The sequence below is a fragment of the Triturus cristatus genome, chromosome 3_2 (assembly GCF_964204655.1).
Source record: "Triturus cristatus chromosome 3_2, aTriCri1.1, whole genome shotgun sequence".
NCBI classification, from domain to species: domain Eukaryota; kingdom Metazoa; phylum Chordata; class Amphibia; order Caudata; family Salamandridae; genus Triturus; species Triturus cristatus.
This window is the reverse complement of record NC_140584.1, coordinates 1,004,782,769-1,004,806,026: the sequence shown is the minus strand read 5'-3', so window position 1 is coordinate 1,004,806,026 and position 23,258 is coordinate 1,004,782,769. Positions and strand designations below refer to the sequence as shown.

The 23,258-nt window shown below is 43.3% G+C and overlaps 1 protein-coding gene across 1 annotated transcript in view; it reads right to left on the bottom strand.

Moving 5' to 3' along the window:
• RAD51D (RAD51 paralog D) overlaps positions 1-22,599 on the bottom strand; it is a 94,498-nt gene extending 71,899 nt beyond the window's left edge. Inside the window, exons 1-4 of the mRNA XM_085649641.1 lie at positions 22,457-22,599; positions 2,257-2,356; positions 1,344-1,405; positions 50-168 (exon numbers count right to left, since the gene is read on the bottom strand). Coding sequence (XP_085505767.1) covers positions 50-168; positions 1,344-1,405; positions 2,257-2,356; positions 22,457-22,465 — 290 coding nt within the window. The 5' untranslated portion in view covers positions 22,466-22,599. The remainder of the gene's footprint in view (positions 1-49; positions 169-1,343; positions 1,406-2,256; positions 2,357-22,456) is intronic.
• Positions 22,600-23,258: the final 659 nt, after the last annotated feature.

Genomic DNA, 23,258 nt, shown 5'->3' with positions numbered 1-23,258 from the left:
TTAGCATCCTCTTTTGAAAACATGGCTATTTGTTGAATGTGCTGCTTACCTGGAAATTCCTGTAGAGAGAATGGCAGTGGAGCTCTTTAGTTCCTCATATAGATCAGCCCCATTGGATGGAAAAGCTGAGAACTGTGCCAGCAGCACACGTCTTATTGCCACCATGGTCTACACACAAGCAAATTGTGCTTAGCACGGCACGAAAGCAATGATGTAATAAATTAACAAGCTAAGCACGTGCGTGCAACACTAGCTAACAAAATAACACAGCATAGCCATCGAGTGAGCGAATGATTTAAGGAAATGGGGTTTACTCTAAACATACATCTTATACAGGAGTGTATTTAACTGTGCCCACACAATCTACCCAACTACAATTAACATTAACCAACTGTCTTTATTTTCCTTGTGCTTTCTTTTTAGCGGTTGTATTACATTTTGCTCATAACTGCAAAATTTTAATGTTGAACCAGAGTAGTTCGGTCTCTGTGCCCTACGCCATTTGCCCACTTTCCGAATAATCCTGTCTGTCAAGCATTGTTAGTATGGCTAGTATTCAGTTATGCTGGCAATAAACGAAGAACCTGAAGGTAGTGCAGTAAGACAATACCATAATCAAATTATCATATGCAGAAATATTTTGTCCTAAATTACTGTTTACAGAAATATCACTCCAATGAAATAATAATAAGAACATCTAACTTAACAGGATAATATGTTTGTAAAAAATATTTAGGACACAGTTTTCTTATTTGTTTATTAACTTTGATTCGAACACAGACAAACAAAACCTGAAAATAAATCGACAAAATCCATCATGGATCATCTGTATTATGAGAATAACAATGCCTTAAAGTAGTTGCAGCAACTCCAGCAACTAGAGGGAAGGCGAAAAAATGGGGGCATAAAGAAAGGGGGTGGAGGGGAGGGAATGTGTAAACATGTGGGGGCCAATGGGACGAGGTAGGGAGAAGCAAGGGGGGGGGCTCTCAGACAGTTATCCAGACGATATAAAGAAATAAAGTCAACAATCGAGCAACTGTTGAAGCAAATTTAGGACACCGTTTTTCTGTCATGTAATGTTTTTATATACAAATGACATACAACCACTGAATGTACGGACACATAGTGCTATTCCATTTCTTCTCTACGTTTTCCCATTTTAATGAAATAAGAATTAGCAGGAGGTGTCGATATTATAGTTAATCTTTTCCATTTGTATAACACTAGGATCGGGTAACGGTGTCCAATCGCTAGAACTATAAACATTGAGAAAAATGACGATTGCATTTAAAAAGGCATATTTGAAATGTTCTGCTAACTTGTGTTAGCATATTTCTTACCTTGTATGAGAGGGAGCATTTTCTGGCTACTTCCTCCAAGTCAGATGACACCAGGTCTACAACTGAACACCAGGAAATAAAACACCATATCATCCATAACAATAATCTGCAAGAGCAGCACCACATACAGCTTTTCAAAAGGATTCAAACTAATATACTTTCTACTTCCCATCTAAGGTGGCCATCACTTTCGCCTAGTTTTTGCTGCAGATTATATCATAGTCCATGAGGACTATAATCAATATAAAAGATTTATTTTGGAGATGGTCTCAGTTGCATTTTAAAATAATTGAGGCTGTATGTCGCCTCAAATTGAGGAGTAAGAGATCACCTTTCAATGCTGCATTCGACAAACCGTGAACAAGTTTAGACTATGAAACATCTCCTACCTTTCTTTATATGGAAAGAAATGGATTTGATTTCACTACAGGACACTGAACTAAATTGGTGTATTCTGCAGCCAGCTACTGACAGAAGATCCTGAAAAACTATAAGGAGACCTATGAAAAGGCACTTACGGCCCACTCGACATTTGACATACCGAAGGCTTTATTCCATTACCTTATATTGCATGAAATAGTGTTTGCCATTACAAGCATTCAGCAGCCATGTTGAATACCCAATAAATTAGTAAAGACTGGCTTTTTGAGACTAGGAAAGACTCCGGAAGTGTTTACAAACAACAGCAAAGATGTAGTCCTTAGCCAGAAGGTCGACTGCTTGTCTATTTGGACTCGCCTCTGATAACTATGACAAGAACATTCATATGTCTTTGCTTGATTTACATATTTAATTACTTCAGTTGTTACTTGTTGTACATTTTAGATTTTTAAAATGCAGTAATTCTCAAACATCAATCAGAATTAGTACCCAAGAATCACATAAGGATTTAGAAACAAAATGTTATGCATACCTGTCCGAATGCTGTTGGTTTTCAAAATGTTGATTATTTCAGCAGTGAGGCCTGGACAGAGGCCCTCTCGTAGAATCACCATAGCACCAGGCAGTAGTGCCTGAGGAAGAAAGAAAGACCAGTGAAAGAAACAAGTTAACATCCGAGTCATTCTAATCTGTACCTCAGCGAGTGCAAGGGGTGAAGAAAGGGAATTATGGTGTATGGTTGGCAGGGTATCACATCAAACGCAGGGTTACTAGGAATAAGCTAAACACATTGTTTAGCAGGGCACACACACACAAGTTGATATATTATGTACAGATATACATAAAATGTTGTAGAACCACAATAGGGTGGTAAAGATATTGTGCTACAAAATACTGTAGCAAAAATACAGACTACTATAGTATTACCAGGTAAGCATCAATAGGTAAATATAAGTATACTATACTAACTAAACATATATATGTCATGGGGATATATGTATAAATAAATCGTTCCAAAGGAGTAGACGTAGATGGCAGGAGGGTACAAAGTTGGATAGGGCACAAGCTGATTGATGAAGGTAACAGGCTGTGCCTGTCAGATGAGAATTGTATATTGAGTAATACGACAGGGCATGGGCAAGACCTGTAGGGCCAAATTGTGTATAGAATTGTGGGAAAGTACCAGACCCTTTTAAAATGCTCTGTTTTGGGCATTCTTTCATCCTATCTGGATTTAGAGGTTTGCCTGAGATGAGTGGATAGAGTATGGATTGCAAAGTTTATGACAATTGATTATTAGAGTAATTCAGTTCAGTTCATAAAGCTTTATTCGGAGCTTGACAAAAGTCCATAAAAGCAGATCATACATTATAAAACATCAATAATATACACAAACAAATAACAAAAAATAAGTCATAAAACTTCATCTATACGGCTAAAACAGACAAGTGATTAAAATACAGCAGAATGACAATTTAAAAAATAATACTAGGCCTTGCCTTGATAGCTTTGAGAAGAAATGTAGCAATAAAAAAGCAAACATCAGGTGGGGGATTAAATATCAGTTTCATGGTGTCTTTAACAGTCCTAACACCAAATTTCTTGAAAACAGGTTTTAAAAAAGCAATGCGGTAATTACCATAGAGTGGGCAGAACAATAAAAAGTGCATAGTGCTTTGAGCAGTAGTGCCATCGCAAGGGCAAGGACCAATCGGGTATTTTTTGATATTGGGAAACGCCACTAAATGGTGAACAATCCCAAAGCGCAGTCTAGTTAGAACGAACCTGTGGGAGGGTCTAGTAACAAAGCTCAAGTAAGGTTGATAGCCTAACAACTCACAACAGCTGTCATAGAGCATACAGGTGGATAAGTTGCTACTGGCCTTCAAACGTCGCTCGTACTTTAGAAACATAAAAACAGATTTCAGTTCACTTTTGGTCAAACTATTGGCAGCGTAACAGTCCTCATATAAGTTAAGACCATATATTTCCTTATAACTGCTCATAACAAAATTTACCCAGGGGATCTTTAAATGATTGTCTAGAGACAGACAGTCCTTGATAATGGCTCTATTCAAGGAGGTCTCCTCCTTTGCCCAGATGGCACGCCACAGCAAAAGAGGTCTATGGGCAACAGAATCCGAAAGATAGTGTATTCCGAGTTCCCTATGCACCAGATGCGTTGACGCTGAGATAGGCAAGCAGAGTAGTCTTTTTAAAAACAGATTTTCCTCCATTTGTAGACTCCCAGCCGATACATGCCCCCAGACACCTGCTCCATAAAGGGCGATTGAAAGACACCTCATCTGGTAGATTTTCAGCATATCTCCAATCCGCCTATCCCCTATTTTGGAGGCGAACGTAAACACCCCGTGAGCGCATTTCGCCATTCTTGCTCTAACGTGGGTGACTTCGCTGGACCAGCTACCTGTCTTGGAGAAGGTGATACCTAGATAGTTAAAAGTATCAACCGTCTGGACCCTATGCCCTTCGATAAAAAAGGGATGCGGTTTTTTACGGCCCTTGCCACATTCCATAACAAATGTCTTTGATTTATTAATCACCAGCTTCCTTTCCCCAATGAACAGGGAAAACCTGTCCATGAGGCGTTGAAGGCCGACAGGGGTCCTGGAGAGAAGAACGGCATCGTCCGCATATAGTAGGACTGGGACGTGGAAGTCAAGTATATTTGGGGCATCTGCCACCACAGTCCTTAAAACAGAGTCGACCTCATTAATGAAAAGTGTGAAAAGCAGGGGAGCAAGCACACACCCCTGTCTAATTCCACGCTTAACAGTAAACTTAGGGGTACATTCCCCACCTGGGCCATATCGGACGCTAGAACTGAGATTGGCATAGAGTCTGGCCAAGAAGTAAACAATACCCTCCGGTGCCCCCATTTCAAGTAGTATCTCCCATAGAATCTTATGATTAACCATATCGAAGGCACTACTTAAATCTGCAAAGCAGAGGAAGAGGGAACCTTTCTTGGCCACGGTATATTTCCCTATAAGTAGTTCTAGGTTGAGACACTGTTCTACTGTGCCTCGACCCTTCCTAAATCCATATTGGGAATTGGCCAAGATGTTATTTGTTTCGGCCCATTCTTCTAATCTAACAAGAAGTACCCGATTCATAATTTTCACGGAGGAATCTAAGAGGGAGATTGGGCGATAGTTCTTAGCATCCCTCTTCTCCCCCTTTTTATAAATAGGAATTATAATGGATTCCTTCCATGTAGGCGGGGCACCGTAACAAACGGCTGCATTAAATACTTTGGTCAGTAGTGGGCCCCAAATCTCTGGTTCCATTTTATAAACGTCAACCGGCACCCCGTCTGGCCCCTGAGCCTTCCCTCCTTTGCTTGCGATGATACATTTCTTGACCTCGGTTGGGGAAATATCTAAGGGAATGATTGGCCAGTCCCCTCCTCCTACGTCCATGGGTTTAAGCTGAATCAAAGATCAAAGAAAAGTGAGAGACCCAACTTTCCGCACTGACGTTTGCCGACAGAACAGGTGTCTCCTCGTTCTTTAAAAAAAGGACTGTTGACTGTAGCCCAAAATAAAGAAGAATCAGAGGTTTCAGCGGCCTGGTCTAACTTGTCCCAGGCCTTTCGCTTAAGTTCTGCCTTTCTTTCAGAGACTGCTGCCCGGTAGATAGCCCTAAGATGCCTAATAAGGGTTGTATCCCTTTGTTTGGCTGCCAGTGCCTCTTTGAGGCTCTTGAGGGCGGCAGTACTGGCATGGTCAAACCACCCCCTTTGCCGATTTAGGTTGCCCTTGAGTTGCTTGGTGAGTTTAGCTTCAATGCTAAGATTAATATCAATAAAATTATACAGGATTACATCAGTCAGCTCATTACTCACTAGAATAGCATCAATTTCCTTTATACAATTTACAATAATGGAATTAGACAAAAGGTCTGCCTTATCCCCCTTCCACCTAATTCTGATTCCATTGGGTCGGTGTGGTTCAATGTTATCAACAATACATGGTTTAGGACCTGGATTGGCCTTCCAAAGCACCGTCTCCATGGACAGGCAGTTATGGTCACTGATTAAGTTGTCAACTACCAAGGGGGCTGAACACCATGGATTAAGGCTGGAAGAGGTACAGATAAAGTCAATAACAGTGTTAGCATTTCTACCCGTAAAAGTGGGGAGGATTTCACCAGAAGCGCCCCTCCCATTACCCAAGATCTCCACATCGTATGTCATCAGGATTTTATTTAATGAATCACCGTACGGATTATGGGGGAAATGGGCGACTCCCTCATCCCGACAATTTACGAAACCACAGACCCTATGTGCAGAGGATGGACAGGCAGAAGTATTAAAATCCCCCAACCAAATAAAATCAAAAGCAGTATCATTTCCCGTTACAATTTTTGCCAAAGCGGCCTCCAAGGCATATACTACCTGTTGCCTAGTGTTATCAAAAACATTGTTATAAAAATTAATTAAAAGGATATTTCTATCCTGCTCCTTACAAAGCCATAGAATCTGGGAATGGGCCCCAATCAGGACATGTTTCTTTACAGTAAGTGGAACATCAACAGAAATCAATGTCAGAAGGCCACCCTTGGCTCTTCCCGAGTTTGAAGCCACGGCCGGTAATTGATATGAAACAAAGCCATTATAGTTAATGGGGTCCAGACTCCAGGTTTCCTGAAAACATATAATATTAAAAAGATTGATAAAATCAAACCAACCTAAACATTCATCCTTATGTAATAGTCCCGCAACATTCCAACAAGCAATAAAACACGAGCCAGAATTAGCTGGGTGAATGAGGGTATTCGATGCAGTCCTATACCTTCCAACATTAACTGGTCTATCATGATCATGAGCCACTACAGAGTCTAGATGGCTTACACCGGTACCAGTAGTAGTACTAATTAATATCCCAGGGACCGAGCTAGAACTCTTCTTACCCATAGCAAAGTCCTCGATCCCTGCATCATCTGGGAGGGGCTCCAGTCAGTCATTGCAATCAAGCCCACTCAATGGTTGGAATCTGTTATATGTAGGGATAGCAGGGGCGGCACACAAGTTCTGGACTCTGGGCCCACGCCAGTGGTGCTCATCATCAGGTTGGGTAGCAAGGTCTCTATAGAAGTACCCAAGGGGCCGCAAAGAAATACCTTGATCACTCGCAGGGAGAGATGCGGCTTTGATTAGTACTGTAGAGGTAAGTTGAGGGTTGCGAAAATTAATGACTATACAGTCACCTTCACAGGTCTTACGTAATTTGCCAACCCAGTTGGTTCTCCTAGTACTTAGTATATCCCTAGATAGGGCTACAGGGAAATCACACTGTCGGTGGAGCCAGTCCACAGTCTTGTTCTTTAATGACGAGTGGGATTCTCCATTTTCAGGATTACCGCCATGCCTCTTAACAGGGGGGACGTTGGTCAGGACGGCTACAAAGGGAGCACAGGTAGGTGGCAGGTCCGGCTGAGGGCTACTATGGCTGTAGATATTTACGTTATAGCCCATCGGTTTCCCTGGTACTGTATTAGAGGGTGGTTTAGTGAAGTCCGGCCGCTGAGGTGACATATTGGGAACTACAGATTGAATTCCAGGAGCATTCCCAGGACTGCGATTAGAGCTTCTACTCCCAGCCGTCAATAAAACTGTATTAGATGAGATTAAAGGTATCTCATCAGGCACCAGGATATTAGCGCTAGTATTCGTATCGGGTCTAGCCTTGAGAAAAGTCCAAGATGCCTCCCAGTCTGGCTACTTCATCGGTAATAGTGGTAAGTTTAGTCAAAAGGGGTTTAACCAATAGGTCAAACTTGGCATCTATAGCATTAATTATGAAATCCAACTGCTCTTTATCAAGGGTGACCTTGGTTCCATCCAGTGGCACTGGTTGGGCTTGTTGATTTTTGAGCGGAGGGGGGTCGTTTTTCTTAGCATGACGATTCCCTCCTCGCTTAGACTGGGTGGTTTTGCTGGTGTTCCTGCAAGTGCGTGTTAATCTTTGGCGACTAGGGACAGTCAGGCTGGGGGTTGGTGTATCAAGTATTATGACTTGGCCAGATTCCAGGTCGTTAGGGGGCTCAGGGGTACCACTTTCCGAACTTAAAGTATCCGTTGGAGCTCCCTCAGTTGTACAGTCCATAAGATCTAAAGGTGTACTGACATCCTGATCGATAGGAGGCTGGGGGGCCGGACAATTGGGCGGGGGGGAGTTCGTACTTAGTGACCCCGGGCGACCTAAGGACTTCCTGCGTTCTTGGTTGATTTTATCAACCATCTTGACCAGATAGTTGTCCATGGTTGTGGTCATGGCTGCTGGCTTAGCTTTGGGCATGATAGCTAAGACCGGGACCAAAACCCCACTACAGGTCTCTCTGGTACAAACAGCAGACTAAGAGCTTTCACCGTATATACCAGCCTATCCCAGATAGATTTGCACGTGCGACCACCAAACACCTTGATAAATTAGTTAATAAACAGTGGTAGCTAGCCAGGACCACCCACAGAAAAATAGCGTTATACAATGTAAACCGGTCTGCTGCCCCACCTGCCCCCTCCTGTCCCGGACTGTCACAGACTGTCCGCCCTTTGTCCGGGCTTCGTCCAGGGCGTCCCGCGGCGCGTCCCGCGCTGCGGCACACAGTAGTCCGTTCCCCTGCCTCTCACCCCCTCGTAAGCAACCGTGTCTCCAAAGCAGCTTCTCCCGATGTATCAGGGCTCCGAGTTACAAATGCCCCAGCAGCGAAGCGGGACCCGCGCCAGCGGGTTCCGCGAGCAGTTTTAAATGATTGTGGGCGTGGAGGCGGTCCGCGGCTCAGGTGCGTGCAGTCAGGCAGGTATGCTCGGGCTCCTGGGAACCGTAGTCCGTTCCCCTGCCTCTCACCCCCTCGTAAGCAACCGTGTCTCCAAAGCAGCTTCTCCCGATGTATCAGGGCTCCGAGTTACAAATGCCCCAGCAGCGAAGCGGGACCCGCGCCAGCGGGTTCCGCGAGCAGTTTTAAATGATTGTGGGCGTGGAGGCTGTCCGCGGCTCAGGTGCGTGCAGTCAGGCAGGTATGCTCGGGCTCCTGGGAACCGTAGTCCGTTCCCCTGCCTCTCACCCCCTCGTAAGCAACCGTGTCTCCAAAGCAGCTTCTCCCGATGTATCAGGGCTCCGAGTTACAAATGCCCCAGCAGCGAAGCGGGACCCGCGCCAGCGGGTTCCGCGAGCAGTTTTAAATGATTGTGGGCGTGGAGGCGGTCCGCGGCTCAGGTGCGTGCAGTCAGGCAGGTATGCTCGGGCTCCTGGGAACCGTAGTCCGTTCCCCTGCCTCTCACCCCCTCGTAAGCAACCGTGTCTCCAAAGCAGCTTCTCCCGATGTATCAGGGCTCCGAGTTACAAATGCCCCAGCAACGAAGCTCATTATGGAGTTCAATCAGGAGGCTGTTGAGAAGAGATCAGGCAGTGTTGCATGGGACAGTGATCGGATTTCTTTAGTACTAAGTAGCTCTAGGCGTAATAAATGCATCACTTTTTCATAGGAAGGCTGAACATAATGCCAAAGTTGTTTGCAGATGGAGAAAAAAGCAAATGATCAGTGAGAAATGAGACTGAATCAGGTAGAGCGGCTAGTGTAGAATGTGAGGCAGGAATAGCACTTCTGTCTAGTGGAGTTTGGCATCAGTCTGCAGTGCCACCCAATGTCAGATTTCTACTAGACGGCCAGATGTGCATTTTTAGGTCTCGCCTAAGAAGAGCGTGTGCTGTCTGTTCGAGACATGCTGTATCTACTGTACCGGCGTCCATCACGCCCACCGCTTTTCATTCATTCCTTTGTGTACCTTTTAAATTCTTTGCTTTTCATTGGTGAAATGTTCTATTTGTCCTGCTTTTTTGTGTGCTGTTCCCTCACATGGACACTACCACTGCTACATGTCTCCCTAATCTTGTTTACTTATGCCTTTTTCAGCGCACTCTTTTTTTCCCCCAGCCTACTCAGTTGTGTCCTGGACTCACCATGGTCGAGTTGCTGCCGCCCCAATCAAACATCTGTTCACGGCCCTACTCTGCACCACACCACAGGCCTTTGGCCTGCTCTTCCTTTTCGCAGTCTGCCCGCCTGGCCCCCACAGCTTGCTGAGTCACTGCTGGATTGCGCAGCCAAGCGTGTGGCCGACAGCTGGGCCTTTGAGCGGGTGGAGAAGCGCTTCAGCTGCATTCCAAAGCCTGTGCAGCGCTGCATTGTCTACTGGAGCTGCCCCCGCTCTGTATGTATTCCCCTTTATATAAATACTCCTGTCTATAGCACCCAAGTGCTGCTGCAGATTCACCCCAAGCAGCGATTTGACCGTCATCCCACACCCCTTCTACACCGTCTTTTCCTGCTGGGCATTTGTTATTTTCCGCGCACTATTTTTCACTATTGCCTCGGCTCATCAATTAGCAATGTTGTATTTTTGGCTTTCCGAATACAAAGCTCTCAGTTGATGGCATGTTTAGTTTACAAACACACAGTTTCCCTTGATTTCCTCGGTTTCAGTGTTGGGAATATGTTGTGTTCTTAGCTTTTCTAACAAAAAGCGCCTAGCAATTGGCATTTACAGTTTACACGCATACACAGAATCTTTAGTTTACAAACTAACAGTTCCCCTCGATTGCCTTTTCTTCAATTGCATTTTCTTTGTTTCCTACTCGTCTCTTCCTCTTATCTTGCCACATCTGATGGAGAGGCAAAGACCGAGATGAAATGTCAAACGCTTTCAGAGGGCACCTGTTCGTGACCTAACCCCCTTCTGCTTGCTACTTATTTTCTTTTTTCTTCCCTTGGTAATAAAGTGGCAAACGTGAGAGACTACTTCATACATTGTTAACTGTTTTAATCATAGTTCTTTCTATTGAATTAAATCCTTGTTAAAGGCGCTATTTGCTCTGTACTGGAAAACGTTTTGTATTTAAACGAGCAACAAACGTCGCTATTGGATTGTGCTGCCATGCGTGTGGGTGAGAGCTGGGGCTTCAAGTGGGTGGAAGAGCGATTCAGCCGCATCCCTGAGCCTATGCAGAGCCGCATTGTCTACTGGAGCTTTCCCTGCTCAGAGCGGCACATATGCACGTATTCCTCCTTTATATAAATGCTCCTATATATAGCGTCTAACAGCTGTTGCAGATTCACCCAAAGCAAGCAGCGCTTAGACCTTCTTCCTACACCCGCCTCTACACAATCTTTTTCTGCTAGCCATTTGTTACTTTGGGCGCACTATTTTTTACTATTGCCTTGCCTCGTCAGTTAGGAATGTTGCATTCTTTAGCTTTCTGAATACAACGCGCTCAGCTGATGGCATGTTTAATTTACAAACACAGATTCCCCCGGCTTTTGTGTTAGGAATATTGTGTTTTTTGGTGCTTTTCTAGCAGAAGACACCTAGCTGTTGGCATTTGTAGTATACACACACTGAATCTTTAGTTTACAAACAGTTTCCCTCGATTGCCTGGCTCGTTTTGTTTCCTGCTCGTCTCTTCCTATTATCTCGTCACATTTGCCGTGCAGGCAAAAACAGAGATCAAATATTATACGCTTTCTGAGGGTGCCTGTTTGTGACCCAACCCCCTACCACTTGCTGCTTGTTTTATTCTTTCTCCCCTTGGTAATAAAGTGGCAAACGTGAGAGACTGCTCCATACAGTGTTACCTTTAATCACAGTTCTTTAATGAATGAAATCCTTGTTTAAGCACCATTTTCTCTGCACTGTAAAAGGATTTCCATTTGAACACGCGACAAGCGTCTCAAGTCTGGCAATTCATATATTCAGTTGTTTGTGGAATGAAATGCGTTTCGCTGTCAATAGAAATGAAGCAAAAAGCCTATAACACTTTAAATAAGTACTTCTCAATACAGTGCTATAATGTGTCTAGCAGTGTCAAAGCGTCCACGTTAAAGAACAGTAGATGTTGTATCACCCATAATAATGTGCTGCATGGCTAAATACTTATAAGGTCCCAAATATGACCCCTATTGGCTATGCCAATGCTTGTTAGGTCTGGCGTTTGCCAAGACCCTATGTCAAATCTGGTTAGCTAAGGCCTTTTGATTTTAAAATAGTATGTAAAATATACTTACGTAAGGGGGGGCATCTCTCTTCATCCATTGGTCTGTTGTTGTGCCATTCACATTTTGCTTCCACCCACTTTAGCATGGGACAATGGGTCAACCTACTTAAGCCAATGGGTAACTTCACTTTGCGTGACAGCATTTTGCTCTTTCACAAGGTGGACATCCGCTCACAATGTAGTTCCCTTTAGTGCCCAGTGTTTGTTTTTACTTTGACGTTTCTTCAGTGTCGCCAGATGTGATAGTAGGACCCCTTTGCAGTGAGCAAAAGGCAGATTCAAGCTTTATTTATTTTTGTCTCCCGACAATGTGTTGGTCAAATCCCTTTAGAGTGGCATTTGTTTAGCTGACTGCAGTTAGGACTGGACTCAATTTCACTAATAGTGCTTTAATAAACTTTGCACAGGAAAAAGATCAAACTTTATCCTGTTTCATTTGCAGCAACTTCTAACGTGTTAATTTACACATAAGTAGGGTGTATTGCGAGTTTTAGTGTCCAATGTTTTATACTGTGAGTCCTCTTTCCTTCTTTTTTTCCATATTCTTTCAAGCTTTCTTTCCTTCTATCTTTTCACACTTCTTACTTTTGGCTTTTCCCTTCTTTACTTCAATTTCTTTCTTTGCCTTTTTCTTTTTCCCCCATCTTTCTTCTTCCATTTTTGCCTTCTTTCCTTTCTTTTTCATCCATTTTGCCTTCTATCCTTTTTTTCTTTTCTTTCCCATTCTTTCTTCCTTTGTCTTATTTCCTATTTTACATTCTTTATTTTGCCTTTTCATTCATTCTTTGCCTTGTTTCATGTCTTCTTTCCTTTTTCCTTATAGCCTTCTTTCCTTCGTTCCATCTTTCTTTCTTTTTGCCTCCTTTCCTTTTCTTTCCTTCCTTTCAGTCTTGCATTTTCATTCTTTTCTTTTTTGCCTTCCCTCTTTATTGCCTTTATTTTTTTATTCTTTCCTTTACTCCATCATTCTTTCTTGCCTTATTTCCATTTATTTTATTTTCCTTCGTTCTTGCTTTTCCTCTTTTCTTTCTTTCCTTCTTTCTACCTATTGTACCTTCTATCTTCCCTGTTTGCCTTCTTTCGTTCATTTACCTTCTGTTCTTTCTTTCCTTTTTCCTTCTGTTCTATTGCTTTTCTTTTTTACCATTCTTCCTTCCTTTTTTGTCTTTCATCCTTTCTTTTTTCCCTTTTTACTTTATTGCCTTCTTTCGCAAGAGGCTGGCAGCCAATGCCAGACTAATTGGCTTTTTAGGTCATGCCAGAGTCAGCACGCAAGCGCTGCACTGGCGATCTGCTGTAGTCCAGTATGGAGAAGAAACCCCGCCCACATTTTCAATTGGCTTATGTGTTTGTCTTTTGTAAATGCAGGAATGTGATTCAGTAATCGCCCTGTTAGTCCCTCCTCAGTACTGCCTTGTCTTCATTTGTAGCCTCCAATGGCTACTGGCCCCTTTACTTCGGTTGTTACTTGACTTGTAAGCACTATTTTCTTTATTAAGTTTCTCCTACTTCAGGCACCACAACACAACGTGCTTTGTTTACATTCAGCACCACGCCCGCTTTCACTTTACAAGCAGCCGGGACAATGGGGGCCGCCTTGTCCCTCCCGGAGAGCCGGACGCATTCCTGCTCTGAGCACGTTGGTGTGTACGGAGTGTTCACGTCTGCTGTGTATTGGAACACCCTGGCAGAGTGACAGGCCTCTTGTGTTATATAAAAGGCTTAGCCAGAAATCTCGCTATCTCTTCCAGTCTCCCATCAGGGCGGTGAGTACATGGTGCTGTGGGACAGAGGAGTCGTTGTGATACTCAATCCATGGGGTAAACTTTCAACATGGTATGGTTTATATAGCTACCATGAATCAGACCTAGCGTAGTAACAGAACCGACTTGCCCCAGGGATATTTAGTGGTTTGTGTGATATGTTGCTGCAGCTTGTGTTAGTGCATTGCTACAGAACTTCCTCGTGCAGTCCTTCCTTTTGGATTCTAAGGGAGAATGTTGTGGGTTGAATTGTTAAAGGAGCTTGGCCAGTTGCTGAAACTGGCAGGGTGTAGAGTTTCTGCATATAAATAAATTCTGGCAGTTCTTCGGGACAATTCCATTCCTGTGTTTTCTGTCTAAATTAGAAACTTCACCGACCCTTTCAGCAAAAACGTAGTCAAACGCAACATTATACAGTGCAATTTTACATATATGTTTTCTAAAACACCAGCTTTTACAACTAGTTCTTAAGGAGCACTCTGAAGAAGCATCCAATGAACAATTTCAACACTTTGTGACAGGAAATCTCCAACCCAGTTACCCTCTCAACCCTAAAGCTCTGAACACATAATGGCAAACTGGTTTAAAATCGGGTGAAAATCGTAGACTTTACCTGCAGTTTAAATAATCTGGGTTTGCAGTGTCTCCACTTTCTTAAAGTTTACCTTTCACATGTCATCCTGCCTTTTCCAAGCAGGTTCTCGGTCAGTGATACTCTACAGAAGGGGCAGGCCGGAAACATTCACTTTATACAGATGTAAATTTTCAGTCTCAGCAAGTAGATTTCTCCTAATATAGCACGTTACAACGCGTGCTATTACCACGCAGTACATTACAACGCGGTCGTTATAACGCCCGCTTGTTACCACGCGTGGCTTTAAATCGCAAGTTGTTTCTACGACTTGCGCTAGTTGGCGCGCTGGACTTAGGAATAGTATAAATTACTATTCCTGCTCCAGTTAGCGCAACAGCGGAGAAGGTGTTGGATCTCCATCTACGCTCAGAATCTAACCACCTATCCTTTCGAAAGGGGTTAAAAACGCTGCTGTTTAATATCTCAGATTAAGGTTTCCTTTGTTTCACGCACACGCAGTTCCATATAGCGCTGGGACGCCCCAGGGTAGCCATCGCGCTTTATAAATGCTCTTTTCATTTCATTTAAAATCCAACACATTCCCTGGTGTTGCAAGCCACCTAGCGTAATTCTTAGAAACGACTTGCGATGTAAAGCCATGCGTGGTAACAACGTGGTCGTTGTAACAACCGCGTTGTTACCTACCTGTGGGGTAATAGCAGCGTTGTACACGCGATTTCTCCATCACATTCGACTAATCGTACAAGCTTTGGCTCTAAGATTGCGACTCAAATTAGTAATCTCACAAATTCTGATAGCAGTCAGAACTCTTTGATAACACTAATCCTGCACGCCAGGCCCAAGCCAGCAGTAGTAATGATGAATGAAATAAAAACCAAAATCAGTATTCATTTTTACGTTTATTCCTTAAACTGTTTGTTGAATTCGCCTCAAAGTGCAGATTAGGAGACAGAAAAGAGGGGGGGTCATAACGAGTAGGTAACAGCTCCCTATTTGCTATGGCTAAACAGCGCATTAGCATAATATGTGTGATTGGATAGCGAATGCAGGTGGCAGGAGAGGGAATAAGGTAACAGGAGAGTCTATGAAATAGTTCTGCAAGAGAAGAGACTATGCCTGACCCGGTGGGTTCATACTTCTGTATATTCGCAGGCCGGTAGTGTTGGGGTGGAGCTTTGGTTTTAGATCTCTGGAGGTAAGATTGCAGGACCAGGTGCAAGATGTCTTTTAGAGATGAGCTTGCAGTTGTCCCATTGCTGAAGGCTGGTAGGTTGGGGGGAAGTAGTATCTTGGGCGTTCTTTAAACAAGCATTTTCAATGCAATAGGTCTCACATTTGCGAAAAGTTTAAGCTATTAGCAGTGTAAATGACAATTCCTTTTATTTAGGTTTTAAAAACCAAAACATAAATAAAAGGCATTGCCATTTACAATAATATCACAAGACAACCTTGGGTCTATATTGGCACACAAATATGCATCCACAGGTGTGCATGAGATATTGGAAGGACTGGAGTATCACAAAATCTCCCATGTAATCAGGGGGAAGGATCCCTTTTAGGACGAAAACCCTCACCCACCATAGGTGGCATGCTTCATCATATGGGTTTCTCCTCCCAGTAGGAAACCTAGTCCTACTGAGGGCTACAACTCCCTCACTCTGAGGTAGGAGCTCTGGGATGTTTTTACAAGATGGTAACAAGTAGGATGCTAATATCCCATACGTGAAAGATGGTGTGGTGTGAGTGCAGCGCAATGGGTTGTGATAAAGTGTATGTGCAGTGGTGAAGTTAAAACTACCTAGTGGATTCAAAAGCGACTCTTTATTGACTTGCTCGCACTGGTAGGATTAAAAAAGCAGTGCAAAGAGTAGTATTGATTTAAAACCACTCAAACAAATGTTTCAGCCCTATAATGATCAATAAAATGTATCCAGGCTTTCTTCAGGACCAACAATAAATCAAAAATTGCTGCTGCTAATGACAAACATGAAAAAGTAAAGAAAGTTAATACAACACCAGTAATCCTATATGTTGATGAACGGTAATACTGGGAATATCGGTAAGGGTGAGATAAAAACAAGGTGCGACAAGTCAGACAACAGTCCTTCAATTCCATTGTGGTGCATTTATTGCTATAAGGTTAAGCCTTTGACCTTAAATAGCAATTCCTCATACATTTGTTTCAGAAAATATATATACACCTACCCATATAATTTGGATAAGTAGCCTCACCTCTACCTGGCAACAGCTCAGGGAACGGGGGCCCGCTCTGTAAGAGACAAGATCTCATGTCACACTTTCCATCTCTAAATGTGGGCACTTATCTCTATAGAAGTGTGTGTGCCAATTAATGTGAGCAGCTTCACGTCGCTTCATTGGGCCCTCCACCTCCTTAAAGGGAAATTTGCCAGGATGGGCCAAGATGTAAGGGAGGGGTCAATGGCAGTTGGAGCAAGCCGCTGCCAAATCTCCCGGCCGAATACTGGGCATAAACCTAGGGCAGCATGGCATAAACCTAGGGCACCATGCCTTCACACCCTCCGGGTCCAGACTCCTAAGAAAGTTTTTAGAATATGTCAATACATCTGGCCTGATAGAACCAGGGGGACTGGCCCTGAACCCGGGCCGAGCGCGGACGGGCGCAGACGGGCTTGCCTTAGGTGCGTCAGTAGCACGCTAGCAGCGCGCGTCCGCTGCACGGTCACGTCAGCATGCATTTAAGTAATAGTAAAAAATAACCCTGTCCAATAGCAGCTGAGTTCCCTGCCCCCCTGTCCCACCAATCAGCCGAGCAGCGTCGGCGAGGGATACCGGAGGGTCGAGTCTCGATGTCGTGCAACAAGCATTACTCAGGTAAAAAGTTAAAATACAATAGCTAAAATGTATATGAGCAACACAGATTAGATTAAAACAGCGAACCTACAAATGCAGCCTGACGGGTATTGTACACAACCTGAGAATCCAGTAGGCAGCGCTGCGCCATCGCGCAATAGCAGCTGGGTTCCCCGCCCCACCAATCAGCCGATCAGCCGAGTGGCGTCAGCGAGGGATTCCTGAGGGTCGAGTCTCGAGGTCGTGCAACAAGCAGTACTCAGGTAAAAAGTTAAAATACAATGGCTAAAATGTCATGAGTTCACTCCAGTTTAAGGGCATGGACTTGTCCTGTTCCGCCCTAGACACTAGGTATTCTGTTTTTTCTCAACAACAACTTTATTTACGTTCACTGTTTTCAGGGTCCAAAAACATCGGGACTTAACATTTGTTATTACACATATTTTAACACAATTTTTGGTGATCTGAAGGAAATTGTGTGTATAATGAATGTGCCTGTATCGTCCATCTGCCGCACATCAGCACACTGTTTTTGGTACTTTGCTCTATTCGTCAACAAATGTCCAATGTGTGACGAGCGTATCGGTCCCTTGGTTAATCCAACGAAACAGGAAGTGTTACAGCTCATAAGTACAAACGGGTATTGCAATTACACTATCCGGGATTGACGTAATTACCAAAAAAAAAGGGGGGCTGTACACCCATGGTTACTGCTCTAATAAGATGGTATATCAGCAGTTACCCTACAGTCATGATGCCAAGGGTATGGGGCCTGGTGTCCTACCATGGTTTACTCAACATCTGTTTGTCTCCAGATATCGGGAGTAGTTGGTCTGACCACAGAACGAGAGGTTACATATGGCAATATACCATTTGATTGACAATGAGCCTGGCATATTCGGGCTGATAGCCAGGTAATACGACATAGATAGGTCTGTGGATTTTTATAGTCCATTTGCACGTGCCGTCATGAATAGTTAGATGCTGGGCACACACACTGATATAGAGATAAGTGCCCACAATTAGAGATGGAAAGTGTGACACGAGATCTTGTCTCTTACAGAGCGGGGCCCCCTTCCCTGAGCTGTCGCCAGGTAGAGGTGAGGCTACTTATCCAAATTATATGGGTAAGTGTATATATATTCTCTGAAAAAAAAATGTATGAGGAATTGCTATTTAAGGTCAAAGGCTTAACCTTATAGCAATAAATGCACCACAATGGAATTGAAGGACCGTTGTTTGACTTGTTGCACCTTGTTTTTATCTCACCCTTACAGATATTCCCAGTAATACCCTTCATCAACATATAGGATTACTCGTGTTGTATTATGTTTTTTTACTTTTTCACGTTTGTCATTAGCAGCAGCAATTTTTGATTTATTGTTGGTCCTGAAGAAAGCCTGGATACATGTTATTGATCGTTATAGGGCTGAAACATGTCAACCTTTTTTGAGTAGTTTAAAATCAATATTACTCTTTGCACTGCTTTTTTAATCCTACCAGTGCGAGCAAGTCAATAAAGAGTCGCTTTTGCATCCACTAGGTAGTTTTAACTTCACCACTGCACATACACTTTATCATGCCCCATTGCGCTGCACTCTCATCACACCATCTTTCACATATGGGATTTTAGCATCCTACTTGTGACCATCTTGCAAAAACATCCCAGAGCTCATACCTCACAGTGGGGGAGTTGTAGCCCTCAGTAATACTAGGTTTCCTTTTGGGAGGAGAAACCCATATGATGAAGCATGCCACCTGTGGTGGGTGAGGGTTTTCGTCCTAAAAGGGATCATCCCCCGATTTACATGGGAGATTTTGTGATACTCCAGTCCTTCCAATATCTCATGCACGCCTGTTGATGCATATTTGTGTGTCAATATAGACCAGAGGTTGTCTTGTGTTATTATTGATTATAATTAGGGGACATGCTCCTCGCTGGTCTTTAAATTTGTTCCCTTGGACCATCCCCTACCCTGTTTGTGTTTTAGATAGCCATTTACAATGCCAATAGCTCAAACTTGCGTAAATGTGAGACCTATTGCATTGCAAATGCTTGTTTAGGTTTGTGTTAGACAAGACCTTTTGATTTTACTAAAATTATGACTAACATATGTACTTATAGGGGTTTTCAGTCAGACTTCATCCATTAGTCTGGGATTGTGTCATTCACATTTTTCTTCCACCCACTCCAACATTCATCAATGGGCAATGTCAGCTTACTTCAGGCACTAACTGATTTAATTAAAAGTTAAAGCATGCTGCACTTTCAGAAGGACCACATACACACACAGAATAGTTTTCTACAGTGCCTGCTTGGTATTCCTCAGACTACAGACACGCCTTCAACTGGAACAAGAATTACAAACAAACAAAAATGCTCATTCTTTGGTTGATCGATAATGTTTAGCAAATGACAGAAACCTTGCTTAAGGGTGAAAGACAAAATAGAACTCACAACACACCCATAATAAAACATTATAAAATTCAGCCAACCAAAACTTCCTAAAGCAGGTTAACACAAAATAAAACCAATCAAGGTCCAAAAGGTAGGCCCTGCTCAGAGCTGCAGCCATAAATGGCTATGGCACGAAGAACAGGATGGAATAGGGCAGTGAGTGAATCACCATCAGAGGGAAATGGGGTGCTTAATATATCATGTATAATAAAGTATGTACTAACAACTCTCAGTTGTAGATCATAAATGCAAATAAAGTTTGAAAAATAATACTTCTAGAAATAATGTACTTCTCTAATTGAGTTTTTAGTTTTGCTTTTTTATTATTCACCATTACATTTTCTTGCCATTTTATCACTGTGCACTGGGAGTAGCTGCTTGGCATCCACCTACTAGCACTCTTGCCTATTCCATTCTTTCTATATCTTCCAGTCCCCAGTCAATAAAGGGAGAAGGCCATGTAACTCTGGACAATCACAGTTATCTGCGGCATCTTTCCAAGTTCTCACTGGTTGATTTACCTTCAGTGTAATCTCTTATCACACTTAGTGGCATGGCATATCCAAACCTCACTCATCCTTGTCACAGCAATTCATTTTGTGGTGGACGCAACTCATGACAAGAAAAAGAACAGGAAATATGATGGTTTTAAACTCTGCCTACCCCACAGAGCACTACAAAGGTATAGCTTCATGAAAATCTTATTGTATTTTTTTCCGTGAAAAGATCAGGACGGAATGTTGAGAACCCGGCTTGGCTTGGGTCATGAGCATCGCATCCATTATCCTCCAGGAGTTGGGCATGGGGACGTCTGGTTTGAGAAATGCGGTTGAGTAATGCAGAGGACAGAATTTCAGGACAAGGAGGCAATTATCCCCGATAGGCTGGAAGGGTACCAAAAACTGCTTTTGATGCGTGGGAGTGAGCAGCTATAAAAGTAAGAGGTCCGGTGCTTAACTGAGGTGGAGGGTAGCACATTTCCTTTCCAAACATACGAAATAGGGTCTCCTGCATTCTGCTTTCTGACAAAGGACGCATATGCTGGATGGAAATCAGGTGTTGTGCTCCTACGCATAGTTTCGCTTTCCATCCTATGCAGGACAATCTTTCTTAAGTATTGAAAAGAAGAAGTAAGTGTTGAGTTGTTCTACTGTAACAATAGGGAACAATTCCTAGGAAAGGATACAATGTAGAGGATTTTTCCTCCTAAAGAGCCAGGTAAACTTCTTCTCTTACGAGGGCAAGGAAGACAGAGAGAAATGATTAAGATGGTTTTGAGGACAAGACAGATCCTTAGGGAAACCATGTCCTCAAAGCAGCAGCCACCTGCTCCCAAACAGAAGTCATCATACTAGATGCCGGATCATAGTGATGCTTCCAATAATGAGGGAGAAAACATGGGAATCTGCTTCTTCAGATTAAAGAGGTAAACATAAAGATGAGGAGGTGCAACCTGAAACCTTTGGAAGAATTCGTCAGACAATGGGTGACTTTATCAAGAAATCTCCTGACACTTCCATCAGAAACATGACAAACGTAGTGCCAATCAGCTCCTGCTCTGAGTAGTTTGCTATATCAGCAAGTTTTGGAATTTATGTTACAGCACTGGAAGGCCCTGGTCTGGGTCAATGTTCCCAGGTTCATGTCCACACCCTATCCCATTGAAGATCTGAAAAAAAAGTCAGACTCTGTTGACTCCTTGGTGATTAGAAGGATTGGGGAACTATGTTGTATCCTATGTAACCTTCTTTGAGAATTCTTGAGGACTGGATAGTTTTTAAACCATACCTTAAGTTTATACCAAAGATTACTTTCATGGTTCACAGAAATTAAGAGGGAGGTCTTGTTACCAGTCTTTTTTAATGTGTGCTTCTATGCAGGATAACTAGTTGCACTTCTTGGATATGAAAAAGGGCCTTCACCATATATCCTGAATATTTTAAAACCTTTGGGATCTTCAAACATATGTTTGTAACCTGTGAGGATACTGTACAAGGATATAAAGCTTCTCATGTGCGTAGGTTCAACGTGTACCTTCCCACACCAATATAGAATTAAGGAGTTAGGAACGCAAGGTCGTTGTTTTGTGAAGAATACACTGAATTCTGTTTGAGATAATTATCTGCAATTCTCTGCAGATATTATTTTGTTTCACCAATAAAATTAGTTTGGCATTACTGGTAAACATGAGCAGTAAGTCCTGTTCATTTAACATGTAAAGCTAGCATTACGTTTGTGTTCCTCAAAAATAATGGCGGAGATGAGGGACAGAAGGTAAATGTCCCAGTTACTTGTAATTTTCATTATCATTAGTCCTAGTTATCCTAAACACAGTCATTATGACCTATCCTCCCACCATGGCGGATGACCTTCGTTAAGGGTTGGTAAAGTCAGGGAGACTGCTGAAAGGTTATACCTTTATAAAGTCCAATTGGATGAGTGAAAGTAATTGCGGTCATGCTCCCACTTCTTTGGCCTGAGGAGGATATAGCGCAAACGTATTGATTTTGATGAGAACGAGTAGCACTGAGGATAGTAAAGATGACTGGTAGGTAACGTGTTCATATCAGCTCCTGTAGTAAGCGAGTCGGTGTACGGGAAAACTCGGAGGGCACCATATACAGAAGTGTACAAGAAAACGTTGTGTGCTTCCACATTTCTTGCCATGCGGAGAGCTGATGTTCACTCGAGTTCAATCACCCACCCCAAAAAAACAACACCCGTTCTCAGACTGACGGTGGTTTTCTCTGTTCCCCATACAACTAGTCAGGCAATCTGACCAAATAATCCCGGTCTTCAATTCTTCCTGCAGCGTGGTGCAGTTCCTGTTTCGCTAACTGAATGCCCGGACGACAAAGTTTGACCTAACTAGCGGCAGGATCCAATCAGTACATTATTCGGTTGCCTAGTTCCATGTGTTGCTGGTGACGCCATTTTACTTCTCACAATATAACACAATACGCTTTACCACCGATAAATATATGGATGACCAGCTGCCCGCTACTTACGCGGACCATCCGAAAACCACAGCACAAGTTCTCTCGTCCGTTGTTGATCTTTTAATGGGTGTCATTTGTCCAGGTGGCCAGCCAATCTCAGAGCAGAATATGCTCTGCCAGCCGTCAGAGAGCGGGAGGTACTGCTCAAGTGTGACATGATCAAGAATTGGAGCCGCAAATGTACATCTGAGCCAATCCTAGTGCGCTACGAGGTGTTATGTATTGCTGATTGGTTGTGGCGTCTGCGCGTGCTTCTGCCCGAGCCGCCGAACTTTCCAGGAGTTTTAGAAAGCGTCAACGGCTGGTGACTTGATTTTTAGTTTCCGTGGTGCTAACTTCTTTAGACTGAGTGTGGCGACAGCCTGTTTCGTCCGGAGGTGGCAAGCCTAGCTGCTGCCGCCTCCTGTTGTTCTGAATGGAAGAGCATCGCCAGGGATGGGGAGAAGAAGGATGCCGATCATGGGAGTAATGCTTCAGCGATGAATGTTCTAATCATGATTGCCGGTAGAGAGCGCTATTTCGGCTGCTTTCCTCGTTCTAGGGACTGAGCTGAGGCGGCTAGTGACAGTGGGATTCATGGCGATAGTTCTCGAAGGCACCCTGGAAAGATCTCGACTGCGCATTAGAGCCAAGTTCCATTGCTTTTATCATAGATCTTCCGTTTCCTTATGGAAAACTAGAAAACCAGGCAATCCCCATAGTGGTGGACAAATCCCATTGTTGCACCAAAAACTGAGACATAAAGGAATGAAAAATTGTCTAGCAGTCGCGACAAAGAATTTTCAATTCTATTAAGGCCACGGAGGCGAGG